The 24,497-nt window shown below is 38.7% G+C and overlaps 5 protein-coding genes across 7 annotated transcripts in view; 3 read left to right on the plus strand and 2 right to left on the minus strand.

Annotated features, from left to right (window-relative positions):
• Window positions 1–297: 297 nt before the first annotated feature.
• On the minus strand, window positions 298–4,318 carry LOC111329984 (histamine H2 receptor-like). Its single transcript, XM_022934758.2, has one exon. The coding sequence runs from the start codon at window positions 1,884–1,886 to the stop codon at window positions 957–959; it is 930 nt and encodes a 309-aa protein (XP_022790493.1). The 5' UTR covers window positions 1,887–4,318; the 3' UTR covers window positions 298–956.
• A 581-nt stretch (window positions 4,319–4,899) lies between these two features.
• On the plus strand, window positions 4,900–11,454 carry LOC111329982 (melanocyte-stimulating hormone receptor-like). 2 transcript variants are annotated; one of them, XM_022934756.2, is made up of 3 exons: window positions 4,900–5,014; window positions 7,365–7,504; window positions 9,109–11,454. In XM_022934756.2, the coding sequence occupies exon 3, from the start codon at window positions 9,323–9,325 to the stop codon at window positions 10,286–10,288; it is 966 nt and encodes a 321-aa protein (XP_022790491.1). In that variant the 5' UTR covers window positions 4,900–5,014; window positions 7,365–7,504; window positions 9,109–9,322; the 3' UTR covers window positions 10,289–11,454. The 2 variants fall into 2 exon arrangements, with proteins under 2 accessions (XP_022790491.1, XP_088602966.1); XM_088746840.1 differs by lacking the exon at window positions 7,365–7,504 and having other exon boundaries at window positions 4,903–5,014.
• A 1,713-nt stretch (window positions 11,455–13,167) lies between these two features.
• On the plus strand, window positions 13,168–16,609 carry LOC111330006 (5-hydroxytryptamine receptor 1B-like). The gene is made up of 2 exons (XM_022934786.2): window positions 13,168–14,270; window positions 14,636–16,609. The coding sequence occupies exon 2, from the start codon at window positions 14,747–14,749 to the stop codon at window positions 15,758–15,760; it is 1,014 nt and encodes a 337-aa protein (XP_022790521.1). The 5' UTR covers window positions 13,168–14,270; window positions 14,636–14,746; the 3' UTR covers window positions 15,761–16,609.
• Window positions 16,610–17,663: 1,054 nt separating this feature from the next.
• Window positions 17,664–19,458, plus strand: LOC111330014 (histamine H2 receptor-like). The gene has a single exon (XM_022934793.2). The coding sequence runs from the start codon at window positions 17,989–17,991 to the stop codon at window positions 18,943–18,945; it is 957 nt and encodes a 318-aa protein (XP_022790528.1). The 5' UTR covers window positions 17,664–17,988; the 3' UTR covers window positions 18,946–19,458.
• A 1,770-nt stretch (window positions 19,459–21,228) lies between these two features.
• The window catches only part of LOC111330004 (short stature homeobox protein 2), a 6,068-nt gene continuing 2,799 nt past the window's right edge, over window positions 21,229–24,497 (minus strand). For both annotated transcript variants that reach the window (XM_088746841.1, XM_022934783.2), the window contains 3 exons: window positions 24,400–24,497; window positions 23,078–23,286; window positions 21,229–22,480 (listed from right to left, as the gene is read on the minus strand). The exon at window positions 24,400–24,497 is cut by the window's right edge. In XM_088746841.1, coding sequence (XP_088602967.1) covers window positions 22,016–22,480; window positions 23,078–23,286; window positions 24,400–24,448 — 723 coding nt within the window. In that variant the 5' untranslated portion in view covers window positions 24,449–24,497 and the 3' untranslated portion in view covers window positions 21,229–22,015. The remainder of the gene's footprint in view (window positions 22,481–23,077; window positions 23,287–24,399) is intronic.

Genomic DNA, 24,497 nt, shown 5'->3' on the forward strand with positions numbered 1-24,497 from the left:
AACAATGGCTTGACACGGCTTCAGCTCGAATAGCCGAATAAGACATCTACTCATGTCACTTCATAAGTAATTCTAAAAATTCGAGAAATAAAAAGCGAAAGACCAGTATAAGCTTTAAAAGGTCTGAAAATATTTTCTACTGTCCGTATTGGCACAAGTAGTTCTGTTTAAAAGTGCGCACAAGGTACTTCGTTAAAAAATGGTCGAGTAAAAGTATCTTGCTAGGCGGAAAATTACCTCTTTAGGCTTAGCTCCAGCTAACCTGGGAGCAAAGGTTTGATATTTGTCTATTTATCCATTCATCTATCTATTCATTCATCTATCTATTCATTCATTTATCTATTCATTCATCTATCTATTCATTCATCTATTTATTCAATTTTTGCCTTCGCTATCGCGAAAACAAAAGAGATTCACGAACACGACGCAGTGAGGTTTAATGTTGTAGTCTATAACGGCCACCTTATGGAAAGAAATGATGTTTTTGCAGAGAGTTTTAAGTTTACCTGAAAATTTCAGATGGCTATTTTTTTTTCAGCTAAGAACCACCGCTCATTGCGCACTTAACAAACTGATGATTTCTACCGCCTCTGAGACCGAAAAAGATCTCTTATGTCGAGGGTTCGTGTCAATCGATACAGACGCATGCGCGCTCAGGACTCAGTAAGGTTTATAGAAGGAACTACTCCGGCATACATGTACGTTTTAGCTAAGATACAGTTGTTGATGCAGCCGCATTTTGATGAACTGGCATGTGTTAACTCAGAAATTGCTTTGTTTCATATATCAAGTCTAAACCTGTACATTGCTCATAGTTAACTGACTAAGGCAAAAATGTATTCCGGTAATACCAAATACAATGCAGTTTGTGGTCGTTTGCATTTTTTTACAGAGCCGTGTGAGATTTAATATTGGTCCATAATCTTCCTTCACGCCCACTAACTTAAGAAAAATATTCATTCCCGCCAAAGGCAAGGAAAACGTTGCTTGATGGCTGTTCTCAGGTCCTGGAGGCGCCAACAGTATATAAGGGGATTGATGGCCGAATTGGCGTAAACTAGGGTTTTTGCTAGTTCAAATATAAGCCGCTTGGTTGCGTCTGTGCCTCGCACTGCAATCACACTGGCTATGCAAAGGTATGGTAGATAACAGAAGAGAAGGATGATATAAACCAAGAACATTCCTGTAACTGACCTCTTAAAGTGTGCCGCAGAATCGTGCGTGTTTTGTGTGGTCTGTTCAGCGGAAGATCGGATGTTGTGACGCATTTTCGTATTGTGATACCGCAAGACAAGATATATACGAAAAAAGCAGCCTGATGTGATTAGAATACAGAGTGAACCGACAACTATCGCAATGGGGGTTATAACAAAAGGATACCACGGCCATGTAAGAAGAGAAAATGCAGCGAACAGCCACACAAGGACGAGAAGAACAGTGACACGGATGTTTGTCACTAGCTGTTTATATCTAAGGTGAAGATATAGCGATAAGTATCGATCAATAGACACTGCAGTGACACATAACAACGAAACACCGCATAGATAAATGGACAAGGAAGCAACAGCAGCTCCAGCTACACAAGCCATGCGGATAAGTCCTTGTATTTTGGCCACAGTGTAGATGACAGCCAGCGGCTGGCTTAACAAGCCGACCCCAAGGTCTGAAAGCGCAAGGCTAAAAAGTATAACGTATGAAGGCGTACTTAAAATAGGCGTTTTCCAAACAGTAAGTAAGATGCAAAAGTTCTCCAAGGTGGAAGCGATTGCCAAGAGAGTTCCCGCCACACAATTTGCGATATACCAGTGGAAGAAGTCGCCAATTTTGAAGTCAGCTGCGTTCAAGTTGAAGCAAATCGTTCTCACTGCATCATCCGACAAGTTCATGGTTACATTCGGCGAAAATTCTATGATTGCTGGTATCAAACAAGATAAATAGTAAATGACAAACGAATGTTGATAAAAAAGGAAACAGGAGTAGGTTGGGATTGCATACAGAAATAGTTGGACGGTACGTGTCCTCTTGGTAACATCTATGGCTCTAGTGATTCCAAACACGACATAAGTTTATTTAAAAAAGAGTGAACTGAAAAGAAGATATTTGCTCAACAAAAGACAGATGCTCATTCAAGATGCTTTGTATGGCATCCTATTGTTTCACTCTTCAAACCTCATCCCCTCTTTTTGCATATCTTTTTCTATCATGTATCACCTGTGTATACAGAAAAACTTAAAACATGACATAGACCCATTTTCTATGCGGAAGCAGTCTTATTGAAAATAAGATGATCCAAATGCACCATGTACACATACCATCCGATAATAATTGAGAAAGATGCTCCCATTACTTCAGAAACCTAAGGAGTTGATACAAACAAATGGAATAAGATTTGGCGGATGTGAGAAACTTATGCAAAATGTTTGTCCTTTTCGCCGTTGCAAACTATAAGTCTCTTCACGAGTTAATCGATTTAGCCCTTCATTTTTGTTTCAATTTGCTCCCGTTGGACAATTTTCAAGAGAACTTAAAGTAGTTTCTAGGGCAAGCGCAACTCTATTGTCACTGAAAGCCGTCAGTAAACTCTGAACAAGAACAAAGAGGTAATTTTCGTTTGCATGCGATGTGATGCGAATGTAACGTAATGTAGTGCGTTTAGTGGCTCGGCAATAAGGCAAAACCGAAACTAATTTTTCAAACCAGTGGTTCAGAAGAGAGTTTTTAAAACATTACGAAGAACCAATAAAAACTCAGAGCTAGAACACGTGACCGATATTATGAAGAATAAGAAACGCGAGTTCTGAATGGTTTAGAGAATGGCGCGATTTTTTTAATTGTACCTACAGAACTTAGAAAGTAAAACGAACGCAAACTACATCGATTTGCTTCGACACTCAAATGAAATTACTCTGGAGACTAAAATGCACTGGTTTGCGCATCCCAGCGTTACGCGCGGTTTCCGACTCCGGATATTGCTCCACGCTAAATGATGTCTATTAACGCGTGCAAAAAGCTTCTAGAGCATACTTCTATTATCTTACTTGCGTGGAGACGAGGGCTAGTTATGTAAACAGCTGAAGCGTTAAAAATTTACAAGAGAATGCTTACTGGCTTTGATTAAACTCCTACGGTATTCCGAGTGTAGCGACCTTTGCGATTGGTCGACGTATTCCTTCAGAAAAGACGTTTGTGAGCTTTTAGTGCGTAGTTATTACCAACAATGAATTGAAAATTTGCGTTAGTTCAACTGAGTTTAATTTGACATCGCGTTTGAAAGAGTCGAAGATCACTGCCATCTAAACGCCGGAGAAAATAACTTTTGGACCCGTCTAAGACCAGAAAAGCCTCTATCATTCCAAATTCGTGTAACTGGAATACATGTACAGTCGCTGACCCCTTTCCAACGGGTATGGTTCAAAAGGCGAATTACTCATATACATTTAAGCTGACAATACTATTGTTGAACTTTAATCCTGTTGCTTCGCCTTTACGCGTCATATATATCAATTCTAAATCCGTAACTTGCTAATTTAAAACCGACTTAATTCATTATTCATATTTGATAGAAAATAGCATGTAGTTCCTAGTAGTTTTAGAAGAATCGTGTGTGCTTTATCAATAAAATGGATCCATGATCTTCAGTTCCTTCCAGTTGATCATTATTCTGAAATCCTTGCATAGATGCCGAATGTTTACAAAAGCGCGCAGCGCGAGTTATATTGTACGCAGACCGCCAATCATCATCGGTAGCACTATTTAAAAAGCTACACTGGATTCTTTTTTATGCAACATAGACAAATGCTCTATTATGTATAAACGTATACATGGGTCTCTACCAAGCTACCTAGATGATCACCTAGTAATTAATCACAAACGTCATTCACGGAATACACGGTACGCTAATTACAACGCTAGTTGCCCTAAATATAAAAGAGAAACCGAGGGTGGACGCACATTTGCAGTATAAGCTTCAAGACTCTGGAATAATGTACCCTTATCTACGAGGAAATTGGATTCTATCAAGTGGATAACACCCTTGGGCTTTGTTATATGAACAGGTGCAAAACGCCACAAAATGGAAAGCATGATTAAAATTTAGTAAAAAAAGATAGCATTAGTCCAAAATTAACTTATCTTATCTTAACTGTTTACGAAATTTTTTAGTCGAGTCGGCGCTTCTTATTAAGACTGATAAAAATCAATAGTAAATGATAAAGGATACACGTACATCTGGAACTTTCCCTTAAAAGAGTTCACCAGAACCGCGTATTCTCTTGAAAATACAATCGTATAAAAATCAATAGAAAATGATAAAGGATACACGTACATCTGGAACTTTCCCTTAAAAGAGTTCACCAGAACCACGTATTCTCTTGAAAATACAATCGTATGAGTCTTGAAAATACAATCGTATCATGCTTGCCCGACTTGATACAAATTCAAAAATTGTAATCAGATTTTAAAGGAACTATCTCCTCCAGAAACAGTTCTAGAACAACTCATCAACTGCATAATGCCTGTTACTAAGATTTTTAGCTGAGTGAGGCGGGACGGAAGTTTGAAGACCACGTTTTGAGGTTAAAATCGTGCTGTTGTCACGGGCAACTGGAGTGGCTCCGTTTCTAGTGGCAACGGGCTCTCACTTTTGATGATGGTGACGCACAGCCTTTAAGTTGTTGATGACATTATTTTGCGGTAAAAACCCCTTGACCAAACTTTTTCAGCGCCTCACTCACTCGATAATCGTTGTCGTAGTCTTTGTCAAGATCTTGTTAACAAATTGATTTGAGTTTTTCGTAATTATCATCCACTATTTTGTTCTAGAAGTGTGCCGCAGTTTTTATTCCGACACCCCCTGTGGCCTCAAACTGAGAGCCAATAGCAAGATTACCCTCTATCGATAAAAAAACCCACATCTTGTTCATCCTTCCTACACTTATCCCTGACACCTCTCTGTTTAGTAAACTGCAATGAGAGTATCTTTAAAAAGTGGAAAAACTGACTTAACCAAAAGCAGGTAAGTGTACCAATGATACTCGTTACAATTCTTCAGACGTTTCTCTCGACATTGAAGGGCTTTTCCAATCCCGTATTCCGCTTCTATTGTTTATTTCGTCCGCCATCTCGCCGCAATGAGCATTTTCCTCCAGATTCCGCTTAGCTGAAACAAAGTTTTTCCTCCGCAAGGTCCTATTTCAACTAGTGGACAACTTACATAGCTTCCATGTTACCGATACTATCCGCCCTCATTAGGAATTAAAATAAAGACTTGACTAGTTTCTTAGAAGCAAAGGTTCAGTCAGACGCAAAAACGCCACAAAAAGATAATTGACCGAACTGAGTAAACAAAGACCCTTGTATTTCTAGTTACTCGTAAATTTTAATAGCTACACTTCCGTCAGCTCAGGTGATCGTGAGCAGCAAAATGCACCCGCGTAACGCAGCACTCTATACTTACTCCCTTCGAGAATACGAATCGACTCATTGTTCAAACAAACAGATCGGCCAAATCGGAATGTTGCCCCCTCGAAAAAAAATGCTTAATATCTCGAGTAGTTTGCAATTTCCCTCAATTGCCTTCTTCCTAAGAACTTCACCCGCACAACTTTCTTCATCGCTAGTGGAGTCGAATTTTGTCACTTCGTCATCAACACTGTCCTTCTCTGTTTCATACAAACGTGGTGGCATGTCTCTGTTTGCGACATTTGAGGTCGATTGAAAGCGTACTTTTTTCCAACCTTAACTTCCGGTTAATATTGTGGTCATTATGTGATCTGGAGGAAATCCAATTCAAACCAGATTTGTTTCCTGGTGCATGCACTCTTCTTGCCCAGCCTCGTAGTATTGGAACTTCGCCTTAAGTAGATTTGACGCGGCCGGAGGTTGTGGAATTGATCGTATTTCAAAAAGGCCCAATCATCTCTCGGCGACTGAATATCACGACCCACAGCCTGCGTAATAATAATCCGATTACGAAGTCGAACTTTTTTAATATTTCTTTAGCTGCGCTACCTAAGCCTCGCATGCACACATTGGTAAGCTGTGGATATTTGGTTCTTGTGATCAGAGTAACGACTTTATGCAGATTTTCTACGTCCAAGGTCATTCAGTCCTGTAGATTACTGTTGCTGTCAAACCTCATTCAGGGAAGTTTAAAGAAAGAGGCCTGCAGCAGTTTAGTTCCCTGATAGATGGGAGATCGTTCTAGCCTCTCCTAGGCAAAATTTATTCTTCCATACGTGTTGTATGACGGAAACCGTATCCACCCACAAAAACGAAGCATATCATCAACGTTGTTTCATCCCACATTCCGTCTTACATTAAAATCATGATTTCGAATCCCTATTCCCTAACCTGCCAATGCTGAACTCTACCACTTCCATGTCAATGTTGGTGACGAAAAAATTGGACTGTCTGAAGAAAATTCAACATCGAGAGAAGAGCGGACAGTTTTAAAAAAAAACGCGACAAGGGTGGAAGCTATCTGAAGTAGTTAGAGACAATCAGAGTTGGTACATAATCATATGAAAAACCGGAAAGACATTCCGATCTGGATTTCTTGAGAAGAATTCGAAGTAAAACCTAAAGTCAGCCCATTTCAACTTGACACGACTTGATAATCATTTGATACCAAAATAATTGGTACTGAATGGTAGAAGAATTTCAAAAGGCCTCATTACGTTAATTCTCTTTGATTTAAAGGAAACCACTGAATATAAACATAAGGAAAGAGAAAAAGTCAGAACTAGAAAGGTTAATTAAGGGCGGAGAGGATCTACAAGGATCATTAAAGCCACAAAGTTGAAAAAAATAGGATTCGCCATCACGTAGATGTATTTAAACATGAAAAATTGTTCGAAAAAAGGAGAAAAAGCCGATTTTAAGTTATATAATACACCTAACACACTACAAATATTACAAGCTTAACACACTGCAAGAAATAACTTATAATTTTTCTTTGAATAAAAGGATAGTTATCTGTGATGACCAGTTCTCTGTCAATCATTCACTGCTCCGTAGGAGATTCTTAAGGAAAATTTATAACTGCTCTTAAAAGAAATGACAAATCAACGGGAAAAAATAAATACTTTGAATATTAACCGCAAAAACTTTGAATGAACTCTTCTACATCAAGGCTCAAGAGCAGTGTTATTTTTTCCCGTCGAACGTGCTGGTGTTTCATGACGTTTACATATTTTTTGGGCCAAGTTCACCCAGTACGTGTTTACATAACACGTTTAGTAAGGGAAAATTGAAAACAGTGTGGTTTTATAATTGCTCCGGAGGATGTGGTTAATCAGAATAGCTCAGTAGCTCAATATCGCCACATGTAAAGGTCAATAATAAACGGTTTCTTCACATTAAAGGTCCATGTCGCCAAAGAGCGATTGAGCGACGAGCACACCTCTTAGAGGAAATATCAGTGCATACCTTGAGTTATTCTGAAGCACGAATTTATGAAAGATGGTGGAGATATGGTTTGCTTGGAAATGAGAACTCCCCACAGGTGAGAATAGACCGTAAAAGAACAATTACGGTTGGAATTAATAAAGAAGAGAAATGTCGATAGGTCATTGGTAATCTTGAAATATCAAACGTGACAAAGCTTCTTTAGAATATTGCGAGTTGAATTTAAAGATTGACTAGCACAAAACCTTTTAATGATAATTTCTGAGCTAAAACAAAACCCTCTGATTCTGGGAAATAGCAAGCACAAGGTACCGGGTGAATGTTCTACCTCCGTACTTTAACATTAACCGCTTATATTAACTTTTTTATTTCATCAGACCATGCTTACAGGGTTAAATAAAATTCTTAGTTTTTAAATTTAAATTTTCTTCCTAATATTACTATTTACACGGACTACCTATAACGAACTGGTAAAAGGATATTTAGTCAGATCTTTTACGATCCAGAAACAGAGTAGTGGTTTCTTTTCAAGTTTTAACTTCTCAACTGAATGAATATGAATGAGCAGCCTACGTAAACATACACACTTTCCGCGCAGATTGAAGCTTATTGACATAACTATACAAACGAAAATGTTCATTGCCAATGTTTTCCCCAATTACTAACTTGCGATTAGCATCAAGCCACCATAATCCCTTAGAGGAATAATAAAGTTAATGATAGTGACCTAAGATGGGTAAATCAATTTGGCTGACTGGTTTTATATTGATTCCTTGAAAATTCAGATTGAAAAAAGTATTGACCATGTTGCGACATTCAGGCCTCGTCAAATGACGCACTTGACGTTCTCTACGTGTCCGTATAGAAAACGTTTATTGATAATCTAAGGTAGCGATTGTGCGAAACTGAATATCCGCCGTAATTGTTAACCCCACAATTAAAAAACACATTTTTCCTAATCAACGAAATTATCTTTCACCTTATAATTATGTAAGAGGCTAGCTAGATTTTTCGAGTGAATCGGCTGGAGAATAGATTTGAATTATTCTCAAACCTGTATCATCGTCCGAGGCTTAGAGGCGTTCGTGAGCTTTCAGATTAGAATGCCGGGTTGAAACTGTCACAGCGAGAAGAAGCATATGGAATAATGATTAACTTATCCCAAGGCTTCAAAAGGCATTTTTAAGAACGTTTGCGGACGAAAATTTTTAATTCCCTTCAAAAATGTTTAATGAGAAAGTGTGGTAATAGATTTTAACAGCTGTATGTCCTAAAGGCGCTCTAATTTTCAATCTTACTTGGAAATTTCACTAATTTCTCTTTTGACAGCTCAAGATCACAGGAGATATAGCCTCCATTAGTATGATTCGAAGAAATAAACGAACTCTAGGTCATAATGACCCTTTCGCGTGATTGAAAAAAACAGAAGACTCAGAAACAATAGACGTCAGGCTAGAATTGTAATTATTTCTGGGTTTGAGAAGTGTTTGCCAATAGCCACTAACAAACTGCTGGGAGTTTGAAATAGCCGTTCGTGACCTTATATAAATTTTAATTAGTATACACGTGTTGGTTTAGGTAGGGTTCATTAGTTTAGCTGTGTCTTCCTCTCGAAATCGATATGCAACTCACCGTCAGAGGACTTTATTACGAGAAGTTTAGAGATCATTAATTCATTTTCTTACTTGGCTTTGGTTATAGAAATTCGGCGACCTGAGCAAGGAAGCAAGACTGTGAAAAGTGTGTTTTGTCACAGCGCACCATTCGAAAGAGAAACTGAAAAAAATTGTCCAAGAACTTGTCACAATCGAAAAGACGTATCTGGATAGGTGTGAAAAAAGAAGTTTTAAGTCCGTGAAACAGATCATTTGGGAAATTTCATAGTGCAGAAACAACAGATACTGCAAGTATTCCCATGGAAGGAACGGCAGCCATGAAAAATGAAACTTTCTCATGTTATCATTTCATCAGCATTGACTTCGCTTATGCAGATTCTTCGCTCGGCTGGTACATTTTCAGTTGTGTGTTAACCGTGTTATTCGCCGTCACCGCCTCGTTCGCCAATGTATTGGTTCTTGTTGCCATTGTTAGAACTCCTTCGCTTCATTCTCCGTCTAACACGCTCCTATCTGGTTTAGCGCTAGCTGATCTGGGAGTCGGTTTGTTGGTTCATCCTCTATTCCTCATGCTAATTCTTGGGAAAATCACGCAAAACAAGAGCGTTTTCTGCGAAGCAGGAATCGCGATTGAAGTGATTGCAAATGCTCTTTGCATCATTTCTCTTTTGACTGTAACTGCGGTTAGCCTTGACAGGTATTTGGCTCTTCGCCTCCACCTTAGGTACAAGGAACTCATTACAATCAAACGTGTAATAATCGTTTTAGTAATTATCTGGATTACTGGAGCGCATTCTGGTACACTATGGCTCTACAAACATGACATGGTGAAATGGAATGTTATTGTAATAATTATACTATGCCTTATGGCTGCACTGTTTTCTTATTTTCAAATTTATCGCGCTGTTACGCGCGCTATACATTCAGAATTGATCATAAAATGTTCTGTGGATCAAAACTGCGAGGCAATGAACATGGCGAGGTTCAAATCGCACACCATCAGCACCTTTCTGGTCTATTGCTTGGTCATGTTGTGTTATTTGCCGTATTTCTGTGTCATAATCGTTGTGATACTGACAGGACCATCAATTTCAAAGCGGTTTGCGTATGATATGACTGCAGTGGGGGTTTTTCTAAACTCTTCACTCAACCCGTTAGTGTACTGTTGGCGTTTGGGAGATGTTCGTAATGCGGTGAGAAAAACTGCAAAGCTGATGGTCCCGGCCCAGTTTAAAAGAGAAGACGCAACGGTTGGACCGGCTTAAAAGCGCGCAGGTGCAGGAACGAACTGTGATATTTGCAAGTTTCCCAACGACAACGATCTAAGTTCGAAAGGAAGAAGTGAGGAAGTGCCTGGTTATATTTTTGTGAAGAAATTGCTAACGTAATAATAAAAAAAAAAACTATTGGCATCATTCCAGCGACAAGTTTGTTTAGTTTCTCCATATGTCATAGAGCGGGTTTGTACGAAATTTTAAGGTGAAAACAAAAAACCACAGCAGAAATGTAGCAAGTTGGATGTGCTGCAAAATGCTCGTGTTCCAATTAAGAATTGTCTCGAGTAGCTCAAGTTAGTAATCAATATTAGCGCACGCGGTGTACTTATTAATGCTTTTCCAAGATTAAGTTCCAGATCGCTATTTACGCATTTATGTTGGTTAATTAGACACGTTTCAGGCAAAGTCTTAAATCAACGAGGGAGCTGTTTACTCAAGCGAGGGAAGACGTATAAAGAGTGCTTTAACATATAAGAAGAAACTAAAGGAAAGAGGTTTTCCAAGAGCCCTTGCAGAGGTTTGAGCTAGACAGAGCATTCTCACCTGGTTATTCAAAAACAAGCATATGAAAAAAGAAAAAAAAAAAAAGGAAGGAAACAAGAGCAGAGTAAGAGCATACTTAGTTTTAAAAGTAACCGAACACCGACGGTCAGGTTTCACCTTTTTCTGACTGGTGAATTTCCGGGCCGAGATAAAGTGTTAGAGGGAACTTAGCCTACTGAAAGGAAGACACATATATACATGAAAAAATGATAAGACCAATAAAATAGTACCGTGAAGAAAACAGCCGAATGTTACAAGAAGATATCTATAGACCACTTTCATAAATGGCTGCCGGATTAATATTCTTTTGCTTGAATTTAAATTAGCCCTTCTGGCCTCGTTCTCCAATACCAAATTCAAAAGAATACATTATCTCAAGCGAGGCCAGAAGGGCTGATTTAAATTTAAACAAAAGAATATTAATCCGATAGCCATTTATGAAAGTGGTCTATTGGTCAGCAGGTGAAACTTTACCAAGCAGATTTCGTAATGTGTCTTTTTTTGTTTTCTTTGATGTTCAATTTCCCGTACTTGTTCTACACGCACATTATGTAGTTACATTTCTTTATAAACAACACTGTCCGATAAGTCAGAAAGAGCGACTAATCCGACGTCTCGTTGTTTACAATTTTACTTCGTCATTTCTCTTTCTTAGATGGGCTGCCGAAAATTTTACTATTTATTCCCTTTGCAATTTCCTTTTAGAAAATATGCGGCGGAAGAGTATAAAGTTTCTCCTTTCGCTGCATTGTTGCTTTTGGGTAAGGCGGCAGTTGCGCATGCCCTCTTAAAGCGGATGCAATCTTCTCTTTATCCGCCGATGTCATCTTGGCATCGGGTTCCCTTTCAGGCAGTTGCAAAAATCTCTCCTGTGTTTTACTCCTACATAAACGTTTTACAGACCATAAACAAAAAAATTTTTTTAGGCACAGCCAAATCAGTTGGACTCGTTTAAGATAGAAGTACTAACGGCGTAACAAGACTTAGAAATTCATAATCATTTTCGGAGTGAAAGATATTTACAAAAGAACTGCCAACAATCAGTTGATTGCCGGAGTAAACATCTCACGCATTGCTCTGAAAGAAAAAATTAAAACTGATCCGATAAAGCAAATTTTCTTGGAGGCGAGCCTCTTAATGTATACATCAGAACCTCAATAAAAATTTTAACTGATATAAATATGGATAAATTCACTTCTGAAATCAATAAATCGACGTTCCTGCCGCATTATAGTCCGTCCGCGTGTTTTGCACTTGTCTCAAAATTTCACTCATCATTTTATTTTAAAGACATTTGTCGTTACCCCTTCTCCCTCTCATTTCACATACTCCAGAACATTCAAATCAAGAAATGGTTCGCAAAGAAAAAGATGAAATAGACTCCTCTTCACAAAATGGTTGCTGAAATCTAAAACTTTTTTTTTTATGAAAACTGACTTTCTTAACAAAAAAAAAAAAAGAAAAACCAGGATCAAAGAGGTGATAATTAAAAACTGCGAGCGAAATCATCAATTAAAACTTATCTGACAAACAATGGCATGGGAAAATTTCTACTTAAAGACTTTTTTACGCCTGTGAATAGCTGCAGCATGGAAATCTAATCAAACAAAAGCTGTCAGTTTTTCAAAATTTAAAATTGCCACATCTCAGCCGAAACGACAAGTTACAAATTGAAATATTGCAAGATTACCATACGAAGGGTTTCCATTTGAAGGTAAGCATGATTTGCAGTGTAGTTTAAGATTTTAGAGTAATTTCAATTTTCAGTCGCCGGTTCAGAGACAAATCTGTTTGTATAGGGTTTAATTTCTCAGCCATGACGGATGTCTGCTTCAGATTATTACATTAGATAATGCAAGTGTGTATATGGTTCGCTCGGAATGTGATACAGTTAACCTATACCCTCCTTATTAAATCACTCTGTCATTTCGAAGAAGAGATTTCTTATGACAGCATGGCCCATGCTCTTTTTTGGATAGCTTCTAATTGTTCCAAAAATTTCCAGTAGATGAGAAACAAAAAAGACACTTTGCTGCTGAAAGAAAGTAGCGTGACTGCCAAGCAGCAACATTAGAAATGGCGGCGTCGATGGCAGAATTTTCGCTCTCTGAACATTGGTTGGTGTCCTAACTTCCAACTGAAAAGATGAAACTAACAGTTTCTTGAGCATAAATCTTGTCTAATGAGTGAACACTTTTTGATCAAGTATAAAAAAAAATGGAACCGAATCTCAAAGGCCAATCAGAACGAGAAGAGAGTTTGGGGAAAAAAGGGAGGGGGATACGTTCAGTGGGGTGGGGGAGGAGGGGGGGGGGGCGGGAAAAGAAAGTGCGGAGAACAAGAGAGAACGTATAGAACTGACAATTATTGAATGAGGTTGAGCATGATAGCGATAATTATCAAGGCCAAAGTTCTGTGTCATCTGCCGAAGCCTTCGGCTTCGGCAGATGACACAAACTGAAGTCTTCATAATTATCGCTATTTTACGAAAACCGAATCCAATAATCGTTTTATTACGCATATTCCTGAGCTGCACTTGTAAAGACAAGAACGCATAAAACTATTGTCTGTAGGTATGACGTCACTTCTACATATATAAAATCTATTACCTGTAGGTATGATGTAAGAGAATGTATAATAATGCCAATTCTTGTTCGTCATCAGACGGGAGAGAGTAGTTTAAAAAGCCGGCCACAGTTGGAGGGAGAGCAGGGTATGGAGAGTAGGAAATTTTATTACACGACTCAGGCAGTCAGAGGGCCAATAACTAAAATCAACCAATCAAAATGCTCTATTGCCGGTCAATATTCTCTCAGTATTGGACCGGGCACTCTCCCGAATGGTCCCGAATGATACCGCACTAGTGTCCCTTTGAACTTCAGTCGTATAATAAATCTCTTATTAACCAAGCTTGCTCGGGACCGTACTGGAAGAATATCGGCCCTCGGTCTTTTTTGTACGGACCTCGCTGCGCTCGGTCCGTACTGTCAAGTCCTCGGGCCGATATTCTCCCAGTACGGCCCTCACGCTTGGTTAATAAGATATATTTATAGTCCTGTCCCCTTACTTATAAGAGGCAAATTGCCATGGTCCCATGCCAATTTCTGTTTTAGGCTCCTATTTGCACCTGTCTAAAATGAGTATTTTAACTTTTGTAGACAGCTTTTTAACGATGAGCAGTTTCTTCTCTTTAGGAGAATACATTAAAATGCTAGATGTACAACGAAATTCTCGTCACATGTTCATATCTATAGTCTTTGTAATCATTCTGGTTAACAATGACCTTAAGCAAAAGTCAAAACTGCATTCCTTTCTCAGATAACTTTGATTCTTTTCATTTTACTTATCTCAATGTTTACTAAAAATAGGGAATTTCTGCCTCAGCCTTTCTGTTTTGAAAATCATCAAGGCGCTAAATGTAACCAAGGTACGTCATTCTCCAGTACTAAATTGCTTTTAGGGCTCGTTATGGATGTTACTTAAAGAACCATTTAATCTAATTTAAACGTACGCTGATAGGTAAACAAGATATGGAATTAATTTCATTATAAGCAATTTGATTTTTAAGGAAACTGTTCAAGGGTAAAAACTCAGTATATGTAATCATTACTCGTTATGGCAAACACAGTGCATTTTTTCACGTTCCCCTTTAGTTGCATAGTAGCAGAAATATGGATAGCTGCTGGCAATTTACGACTTATTGTAATGTGATAAACAGCCAGCAGTATTCGTTGTTTTCTGTTTGACAATACCAAGATTAGCCAACAATCGTTTTTGTGTCCATCCTTTCAGGACGTGAATGTCAAATAAAAGATCGCATTTAAATTAGCACACGTTCATCCGGCATCAGGGCTTAATGAGAAAAGAATTGACACAAGCCCTTTGGTGAGGAACTAAAGAAGTATGGAGCCAAAAAATCCAGGGGCTACTGACACCAGTACTTCGGAAAAAACGGAGAACATCACCCAAGATTACGAAACGTTTTCGCGCTATCACTTCAGCGCTATCGACTTCGAAATTGCAGACATCTGTCTTGGTTGGTACATACTAATTTGTGTGTTAAACGCTCTCTTTTCCATCGCTGCTTCGCTTGCCAATCTATTGGTTCTTGTCGCCATTCGAAGGACTCCTTCGCTTCATTCTCCGTCGAACGCGCTCCTCTCTGGTCTAGCGCTGTCTGACCTTGGAGTTGGCGTGATTGTTCATCCCCTGTTCTTCGCGCAAATGTTGGGAAAAGTGACCCAAAACAAAGACATTTTCTGCGAAGCTGGAATCACAGTAGAAGTAACAGCAAACGCTTTGTGTATCATTTCTCTTTTGACTGTAATAGCGGTTAGCCTGGACAGGTATTTGGCTCTTCGCCTCCACCTTAGATACAAAGAATTTATCACAATCAAACGTGTAATAATCGTTTTGGTAATCATCTGGATTATCGGGGCTTTTTCTGGTACACTATGGCTCTACAAACCTGACATGGTCAAAGGGAATGCGATCATAATAATTTTGGTATGTTTTTCAGCCGCTTCGTTCTGTTATTTTCAAATTTATCGCGTTGTTTCACGGCACTATCATCGCGAAGTGAAGTTGAAATGTTCCTTGGAACAGGGAGGCACCAGAGAACAGACAATGAACATGGCGAGTTTCACATCTCACGCTCTAAGTACATTCTGGGTGTATTGTTCTATCATCGTCTGCTATTTGCCATATTTATGCGTTGTGGCCGCAATAACTCAGACTAGCTTAACACTTGGAATTAGGTTTGCGTACGATACAACAGCCACCCTTGTTTTCATAAACTCTTCCCTCAACCCTTTGTTTTATTGTTGGCGTTTGCAAGATATTCGTAATGCGGTGAGAAAAACTTCGAAACTATTTGTCCAGTGCAGATCCAATAATACAATTAATACGAGTGGATGAGTTGAAACTCAAAACAGTTTTGAGGGCACTAATTCTTTTATTATTTTTTGATAATTTATTCTATTCAGAGATACTTGTAAGCACTTGTCTCTAGGCTATTACGTTTCAGTTGTAATTGCGTCATGGAATAGATATATGAAATTTCGTTGGTTTTTCCCCTTAAATCTGTCAAATGCTAAAACTTCCTGATTCTTGTGTTTGTTTGTTTTTTTCTGACCTTTTTAAAAAAGATTTTCAGTACGAATGCTTCAATAACTTCACCTTCTCATTTTCTGCGTTTTCATTAAAAAAGATGTTTGCATTAAGTGTTCCCTTCCTAGGATCAACAGATAGACAACTTGCAGCTTATTCATAGACTGGTAAAAGATTGGTCTACTTCTTTTCAACCACAATCAGTTCTCCTCCTGCTATTATTCTTAAATAAGTATTATAAAGTCTCAGCAGTTGTAGGTATGGATACCTGCCTACAGCTCTATCGTAAAGGTGAAAATATACACCTGATTCATTGGTTTAACATATAATCCGCGTGGACATTTTGCAGGTTGCGAATTATTTTTTTGAGCCTCAAGAGGGTGAAGAAAAGTACGAACACTGAGCAAAATGTTTGAATGAGAGATTTATTATCTCAATATTACTTCATTTTCTAGCATTTTGGTTTATAGTGTTTCAAATACATTCCACGGTCTATCTCAGCATAAAATCGATCGAATATGACCTACGTGAAAGACGATAATAATACGAGCGAAACTACTGAAGTGTGTTTATGACTGACTAAAAACATCTGAAGCACTTGAAAGTCTGTTGCTTTGAGTCACGCCTGAAAATCGGAATAAAACCAAACTGTGTGTAGGTGTTGCCTGGAAGTTTATACAACGGTTTGTAGTTGATAGCCCGGAAACGTAAAGAGGTCATTACACGCGCTCTGGATAGCTAACCTTTACACATTCACCGGCTGACCTGATTTCCAGTTTGCTCTCCTTTCCGCAGAGAGAGTGCCAGAGCGAGATTAAAAACGAAAAACGCACCTCCGACTCAACCCATACCCCTTTAGCAGCAGTGCGCATGCAAAACCAATTCCGCGTTTTTTTTGTCAACTTCAATCCCCGCTTCTAAGAACTGATTTGCAGCTGACAGAGTCTTCAGAAACTTATAACGACACCTATTAATTGTCAACTGAGTATTGCTGATTTTTTTCCCACAATATCTTGATAATCTTTTGCACAATGCGTTGAATTTGAAACGAGAACCCTGGTGTTCGTCCCTTTTGCAACTCAGCAGCTTTGTGCGCCTTGCGAACTGAAGTCGGTAATTATAAAATTGTTTTAAATAGATTCTTGCTGGAAATTCTAATTTTTCAGAACATAAGAGCTTCTATCCTGAGAAGCAGAATTTAATATCGCACTTTATTATATGGCTGTGTCTCACAAAGAATGGGAACTACCAAATTCACGAATTTGATTGGCTGAGATCAATATTGAAAGCGGTCTGGATTTTTTCATCTAGACCGGGTTCTAGACCGATATAGAAAAAGAAGGTACAAAGAATATACAAAAATGGCATATAAAGAATCTTGACCTCGGTCAAGATTCTCCCATACAGACCTCCCGCTCGGTTAATAAGAACTAAATAATCAAACCAATTCGACGAGAGTCTCTAGGCAAATTATGAGTCGTTATTGAGGATTCAATCCGTTTTTCTTTTTTTTTTCACCTCTAGGATTTTTTCAATTATGAATCACCGCGCTTTGTAACATGCTCATTTAAACGAATCTTTTTGTTGTTTTAATTTAATCTAGAAGCAATTTTAAACTGCCAGTCATGAGTCACTTTCTTGTCAGTTTAGCATTTTGTTTGCTCAATTTCCGTTTCCATGCAAAATGAAATTCACCTCTTAAAGGCAGGAAAGAGCTCAAAACTCATCAGATCGACTGCAAAGTTTGTTTCACTGACAGATGTAATAACAGATATTGCCGCGTTTGGATCATCTCCAATTAACGCTTCTTTCTAAATTTGCTTTTAAATCGACGCAAATACTCTTTACGTTTCAATATCATTGTTGTTATTGTCCGCCGGACAAATGTTGTTGGAGAGGCTGGTAGATTTCTTGTTCGACGTTTTCATGCTTCGACCTCAAATTAAAAGGAATTTCTTGTCTCTTTGGAAGTAAAGTTGAAACTGGTTCATATCCGGTCAAAGTACTAAAGACGACAGCTTCATCAAAGCTTAAGTATGGTATTAAACACAGAAAACAAAACTGGGGACTCGGTGAAAGAAATTTGTTATCATTTTACCAACACGCATTTTAACATGGGAGAATTTTCTTCCGCCTGGTACATTTTCAACTGCGTAGTAAACATCGTTTTTTCCATCACGGCTATGGCATTTAATCTGGTAATCCTTTTTGCTATTCGCCGGACGCCAACGCTTCACACTCCGTCTGGCACACTTCTTTTCGGTTTGGCACTCTCCGATCTTGGTGTCGGTTTAATAGTCCATCCTCTGTTTTTTTCGCAAATATTAGCCAAGGTTATCCGAGACCAACCGCTATTCTGCGATGCTGGAATTGCTGTGGAAATCGCAGCGAACGCCCTGTGCATCGTATCTCTGCTGACAGTTACCGCTGTAAGTGTGGACCGGTACCTAGCTCTTCGACTTCACTTAAGATATGGGGAGCTCGTAACAATACGACGGGCAATTTTACTTCTCGTGGGTGTCTGGTTATCCAGTTCAACATTTGGTTCGCTGTGGCTATGGCAACACGAACTTGTGAAGATAGTTGCGATTTCTATCATCAGCGTAAGTCTCTGCATTGCTTCTTATTCTTACATGAACATTTATCGGATCGTGCAGCATCATAGGTCGGTCATACGAGTGCAAATTTCGTCTGTGAGTCAGGCTTTTGACAAAGAGGAACAAGAAGCCACCGAAATAAACGTACAAAAAATCAAGAAGCAAGCGGTGGGTTCATTCTGGGTGTATTGTCTTTTAACTGTTTGTTTCACGCCCTATTTGTGTACCGTTGCTGTTATAGAGGCTAAAGGCATTACAAGTGCGAATCGTTTATCGTATGAGCTTGGGGCAACTTTAATTTTTGTCAATTCTTCCCTGAACCCTCTCATTTATTGTTGGCGCTTGCGTGAAGTAAATGAGGCAGTAAGACAGATGCTAAGGAGTTTGCACAGCTGAAACTGCCGAATCATGAAACAGGTTCACTCTCAGCGCAAATTTCTAATGAAAATAACCTGGTGAATGTACTTTCGAAAAAAGGGTCTAAAAAGTGGGATGAAATAGTGAAAAGTATCTTTCGTTAAAATCAAAATTTTAATGACATCTGTCAATCAACTTCATGCCAAGAGAGTGGTTCGTTGCGAAATGAAACAAATATAATTTGGCGAACAAGGAAGTTTTTAAGTTTGCCCATTTTTATGTAAAATAAACTCAGTTGTGGAGAGCGACTTAAATTTCCATATGAAAAAATAATAAAAAAAAACTAGACTGTTCTTGTCACCAACAGCTTGAAAACGATAATCATAATGAATCAAGATAAATGAATTCGAGGCCACAGGATGTACAGAATTGAACGAACAATAGTGTGTTAAAAATCTTATAGTTGGAAAGCAACCAATATATTGGTGTTTATTTGGTGTTCACAACCAACTTTAGAGGAAATTAATTTTTGCAGCACATCTGCAAACCGAACATGGACAACTTGGACTGAACCGATTCCCGTCTTACAGCTTGCTGTTTCGGTTTGTGCAGGCACCCCGTAATTTTTCCTTGCTTCCCTTCCCTACATGATCGCAAATCATGTGCGTTATAAACTAAGTCCGTTGAGTGCCGGAAAAAAACATCCCGAATTTCTTTAATTTTCAGCTTTAATCTGACAGACTCTGGGCCAAAATCATCGAGTAATTTCTTCCTCAATGACAACACTTCAGACCACTGCACAGCGATCTCTTTCAGGACAAACATCTCCCTTTTTTTTTTTTTTTTTTCAAGTTGAGAAAGGACTTGTCAAAGTCGTAGATATATTATGACCACTGTTAATTATAACAATAGCAATTTCCAAGCAGTCACATATCCTAGAAGATCTATTGAACAATTTCGTCCTTTCCGGAGTAATTGCTTGAGCCCGTCTCTTTAAATTGAAGACAATGGAACAATTTCCTAAGAAGCTCTCCGAACTTATTATTGCACTAATTACATACATAACGGTGAGATCCATGACAAGGTGAGCAGACAGAAAAATGCTTTAATAAGCTCAGAGGAGTTCTTATCGTCCATTTGCAACTACTAAAGCTTTTTATGTGGTCACGAGGCGTACACAAAAAGATATCTTTAAGAGTGCGATGGTTTTCTTGTAAGAAGAGGTCCTCTACGTAAACCCACAGTAAAAGAAAAAAAATCGATATCCACATCAAGGTAATTATGCGAAGACTATGATAAAGAACCCCTCCGTTAAAAAAAGGTCTTTTAAGATGCCGATTAGAGACAATAAACAAAAAATGGTCAAAAGCAATTTTCCAATTTCCTGATTCATTTGACCCATGTCGATCTATAATTCCGTGAGCTGTGTAGATCGTTTGGTTGCTTGACACCAACATCGATAATTATATTTTTCTCGGCGTGAGATTGGAGAACGCAAGTCGAAAATTTTATTTGATTTCTGACCCTGAGTAGAAACTTAATAGCAGTATGAATAAGGAATTCTGTAAATACTGAATATTTGGCTCCAGAAATCATTTGAAAATCTCTTTAATCTTGCAGTGACGCAATATAGTGTATTTCGGTCATTTTAAAACCGCTGGAAAAACAAACTGCTTTACACCCCCATCAAAAAGATGAGCTTAAACTTTTTCTTGAGAACCCGGCCCAAATCAAATTATGACTCTTATTTCATGTCCCTTTTCCAAAAGACACAAATTGGGGTAATTTACTTAGTTACCTGACAAAATTGATTGAAATATATTTGTGGCGATGATGTGTGAACGTGTGCCGCTCAATTGAGCGTTGTAATACCACAACCGATGTTCGCGCCACAATCAGACTGCTTCAAGCGCGGGAGAAAACGCTTGTGACCAAGGTGTGATTGGTTGTAGCTTTGAATCCGATTAGTAGGGAGGGTGACGTGAGCCTCGTGAGCCTCATTGAGCGTAGTAAGACAAATCTACTGCAATCTCAGATTACTTTCAACAACCGAAGTGAAAATTGTTCTCTCACGTGAAACAGTCTTCCCTATTCAGGGTCAGCCGAACCTTGACACAGTTTTGTCGACAAATTATTCTTAATTTCACTTTTATGCTGACGTTCTCTTGGAGCCACTTTCCCTATCAGAACAACTGTTTTAAACATCAATACCAGCACTTTCCATTTTGAATTTTCTTTCCTAAAGAGAAAGTTGCCGACATCATACTGGTGCCAGTAGAGGACATGAATCGATCGGTAACTTGAGAAGCTTCTTCTACAGTATTTACATTTCATGAGAGATTTTAATGCTTTAAAGCAGTGATAAGTAAGCACATTACTTCAAGCATAACATAACGGTGTAATCAAGATGCATCTAAATTAAAAAGTACAAAATATATGGAGGAGAAAATCTGAGGTTGGCCTTGCAAGTCTTATGTTGAATCATCACTCACCCTAATGCATATTTCCAAAAGGAATTAAAAACCTCTCAGACACGTTTTGGTATTTTGAGAGAAAGCAGCCGGAGAAATTTTGAGTCACTGCATATCTAGTAAATAATCGCTTAAACCGGAATGAACCAGTAAAACAGAAGATTGTACTTGAATTTAAACAAATTACCACCTACCCTTAAAGCTCGACATAGATCTCTGGCGATTTTCATCCCGATAAGTTAATGATCGGAATCACACCCATCATTTCCTAGCAGATGATGTTTTTAGTTTCGTTCTTCTCTCGTAGAATGTAGATCTTTTTATCTTGTTTTTTATCGAAAAACTCGATCAATAAATGTAGGAAATGGGTAGAAGCATAGCTGAGGCTCAAACTACAAGGCAAATACCAAAGCCTAATAAAGCAAGTTATGTGATAATCAATGTTCTCCAAGATTAAATCTTAAACTGTAAATGCACGTAGGTTCAAAATCTGGTTACATATCCTCAATCTCTCTTATGTTTTTGTTGAATGTTCTGGATGCTAACATGCATAAAGGCATTCATGATTGATCTGCAGCAAATTGCCAGGGGTTTTCTGATCTCTTCTAATTAATTCGTGACCTTTTGATTTTTAAAACTTAGTTAAGTGGCATAGAATGCATGCACAGAAGTCCATCTGCACTGATAACTTCATCCGCAGAACGCCCCCCTGAGAAAACTTCTTTCTGACTTCTCGAACTCAGATTAAGGTGAGTAAATCTCGGGCCTGCGCCATTTGGTTTCAGAATTCCAGTACGCTCTTCTCTCTCTTCTCCTTGCTCATAGGACAGCACATGCGTCGGGTGTAAAGAAGCACAAGTAGTAAGTCGGTTGTCATTGATTAAGCCAGCACTCATGGAGCCAGCTATAACTGGCACTACTCCAAACACGCCATGAGACATAACTTGACACGAGCAGTAATTGTGCGTCTGTGGAAGAGGCCAACTTCGCTCAGCGTTGATATAGGTATAAAATGCGCACGCATCAGGACGCTCCTCGCAGCGTATCGTTCGAATGTTGCTTTCTCTCTTGCGCCATTTAGATCGACGATTTTGAAACCAGACCTAAAATTGTAGATGACGAAATTTTTGCTTCAGATTCTCAGAAGAAAGCTCACTGATGAAAGGTGCGAGAAATAAAACTCTTTGCAGCTTCTAAAGAAGCATTGCATCAGACTATCAAAGTTGAGAGAGAGTAGTTGTGTAGCTGAAAATAAACTCCCCTATTTTAGATCGCGAGAGATACTAAACTGAAACCTTGTAATTATAGCAGTGGCATCAGAAAGCATCAGTATTTCATTGATGAATAGTAGAATAGAAATAAGTCTTTACTGTAAATATCCATACATTATTCAGCAAAAAAGTAACGAGAATACCTTAACTCATCAGGTAGAAGTCATTATTTTATCTAACACCAATATTCTCGTTACTAATTTACAAGGAAAAGTGTAGCAGCTGGAGGGGGGAATGAACAATCAGATTCTGGGAGTTCAAGGATTAAATTTCAGATTTATTTTGAGGATATAATGGAAAACGCGATAGAAGTGGACAAACATATAGGATAGAGGCCGTTATCTCAATAAAACATAAATAAAAATGTATATGTAGAAAAAGTGAAAATCATATCTTGAGAATATAAAGGGTTTCATTACAAGATCTGACCTGTACACAAGCCTCGCTAATCCCCAGTTCAGCGGCCAGCGCCTCACGAACAGTTACTCCGGGATACTTATTCCATTGAAAAACCGACTGCATCCTCTCCAGTTGCCGTACAGTGAAGGCTGTTCGCTTGCGGCGTAATCCTTTTCTGTCCTGTTTTGGCCCCGGTGCCTTTCTCCTTACAGTTCCTGATTGCCTTAAACTTCCCTCATCTGTTAAGAAGTGTTTTTTCATTTGTCTGCTCGTTAATAATGGAGCAGCTATGTTATAGCATTAGGAGACTTTGACTCTGTGATCAGTAAGATAGCCGATACAAATTGCGCAGCTGGTTCATTATAGCTGGTCTCTGTTTGTTCAATAGAATGTTAGTCGTTGATAACTGAATTGAATGATTGTCCAGATCACTGTGCAGCTAATATATGAGCGGAAAGAGGAGGGCTGGGGGAAGGGGGAAGGAAAGGGTCAATCAGGGCGTGGTCCAAACTCATAGTTTAAAACCAAATTCTCTCAAAATATGACTAAGAGAAAAAAAAAACATAATAAACACGTCACTAAATCAACCAAATTAGTTCACAACTGCTGATCAGACTGTTTGATGAAGCCAGGGGGAGGGGGGGGGGGGAAGGTTCCACGGGGGGTACAAAAGAGAAGGGGCTATGAAAGCAAGTAATGTTCCAAATACGGATTTTTCACGAAGCATGCAGTTATTTTTCGTACTTTTAGTTTTTCAAAAATCACAAAATAAGAGTGTGGAGTTCATGATTTGTTAATGCGCAGATAGAAGTTAAGGAAAGGGCTCTCTTCTAAGTACGAAGTTCAATTTACAAAGGGCATAAACAAAACATTGTTTACAGCCCATTAAGCAGAGCAAATCGACAGAAAGGCACGGAAATTGAGATTTTTCCATGTTATGTTCTGATTCGTCCGAGGTCTGATATAATTCGGCTTTAGCATATCAAGAGAATGTGAACGATCTCTTAGTCATGTTAAAATCGGATACACTTTATCCAATTTATGGATAATTACTTGAGTTCAACTCTCAGTAGGACATCAAGTCTTGGGTGACTGATAATTGGGTAATTTTCTTCGTACACTACGCATCAGCCAGAGATCAGCCTCTACTGAAGTAAAATTTGCTTCCTTTTTCGCTCAGTGTGTGTTTACATGTTACAGAAACAGCTACACTTTTTGACGAATTAATTTCAGCCAAGAAAAGAGAACAAAATAAAGCATGCATGGTGGTCAACCGCGTGGTCGAAATGATACGCGCGGGGAAAAGTGAGCTCGTTGATCACTCAATTAAACCACTTGAAGCCAAAACTCACCTTTTCCATAGTCCACTTCTTCACGTTTTATGCTCACGTTCTGATCCATTATGCTCCTATCCAAGAGAAATTTCCCCTTATACGAGCTCGCTTAAAGC

This window comes from Stylophora pistillata, chromosome 1 (genome assembly GCF_964205215.1).
Source record: "Stylophora pistillata chromosome 1, jaStyPist1.2, whole genome shotgun sequence".
Lineage (NCBI taxonomy): Eukaryota > Metazoa > Cnidaria > Anthozoa > Scleractinia > Pocilloporidae > Stylophora > Stylophora pistillata.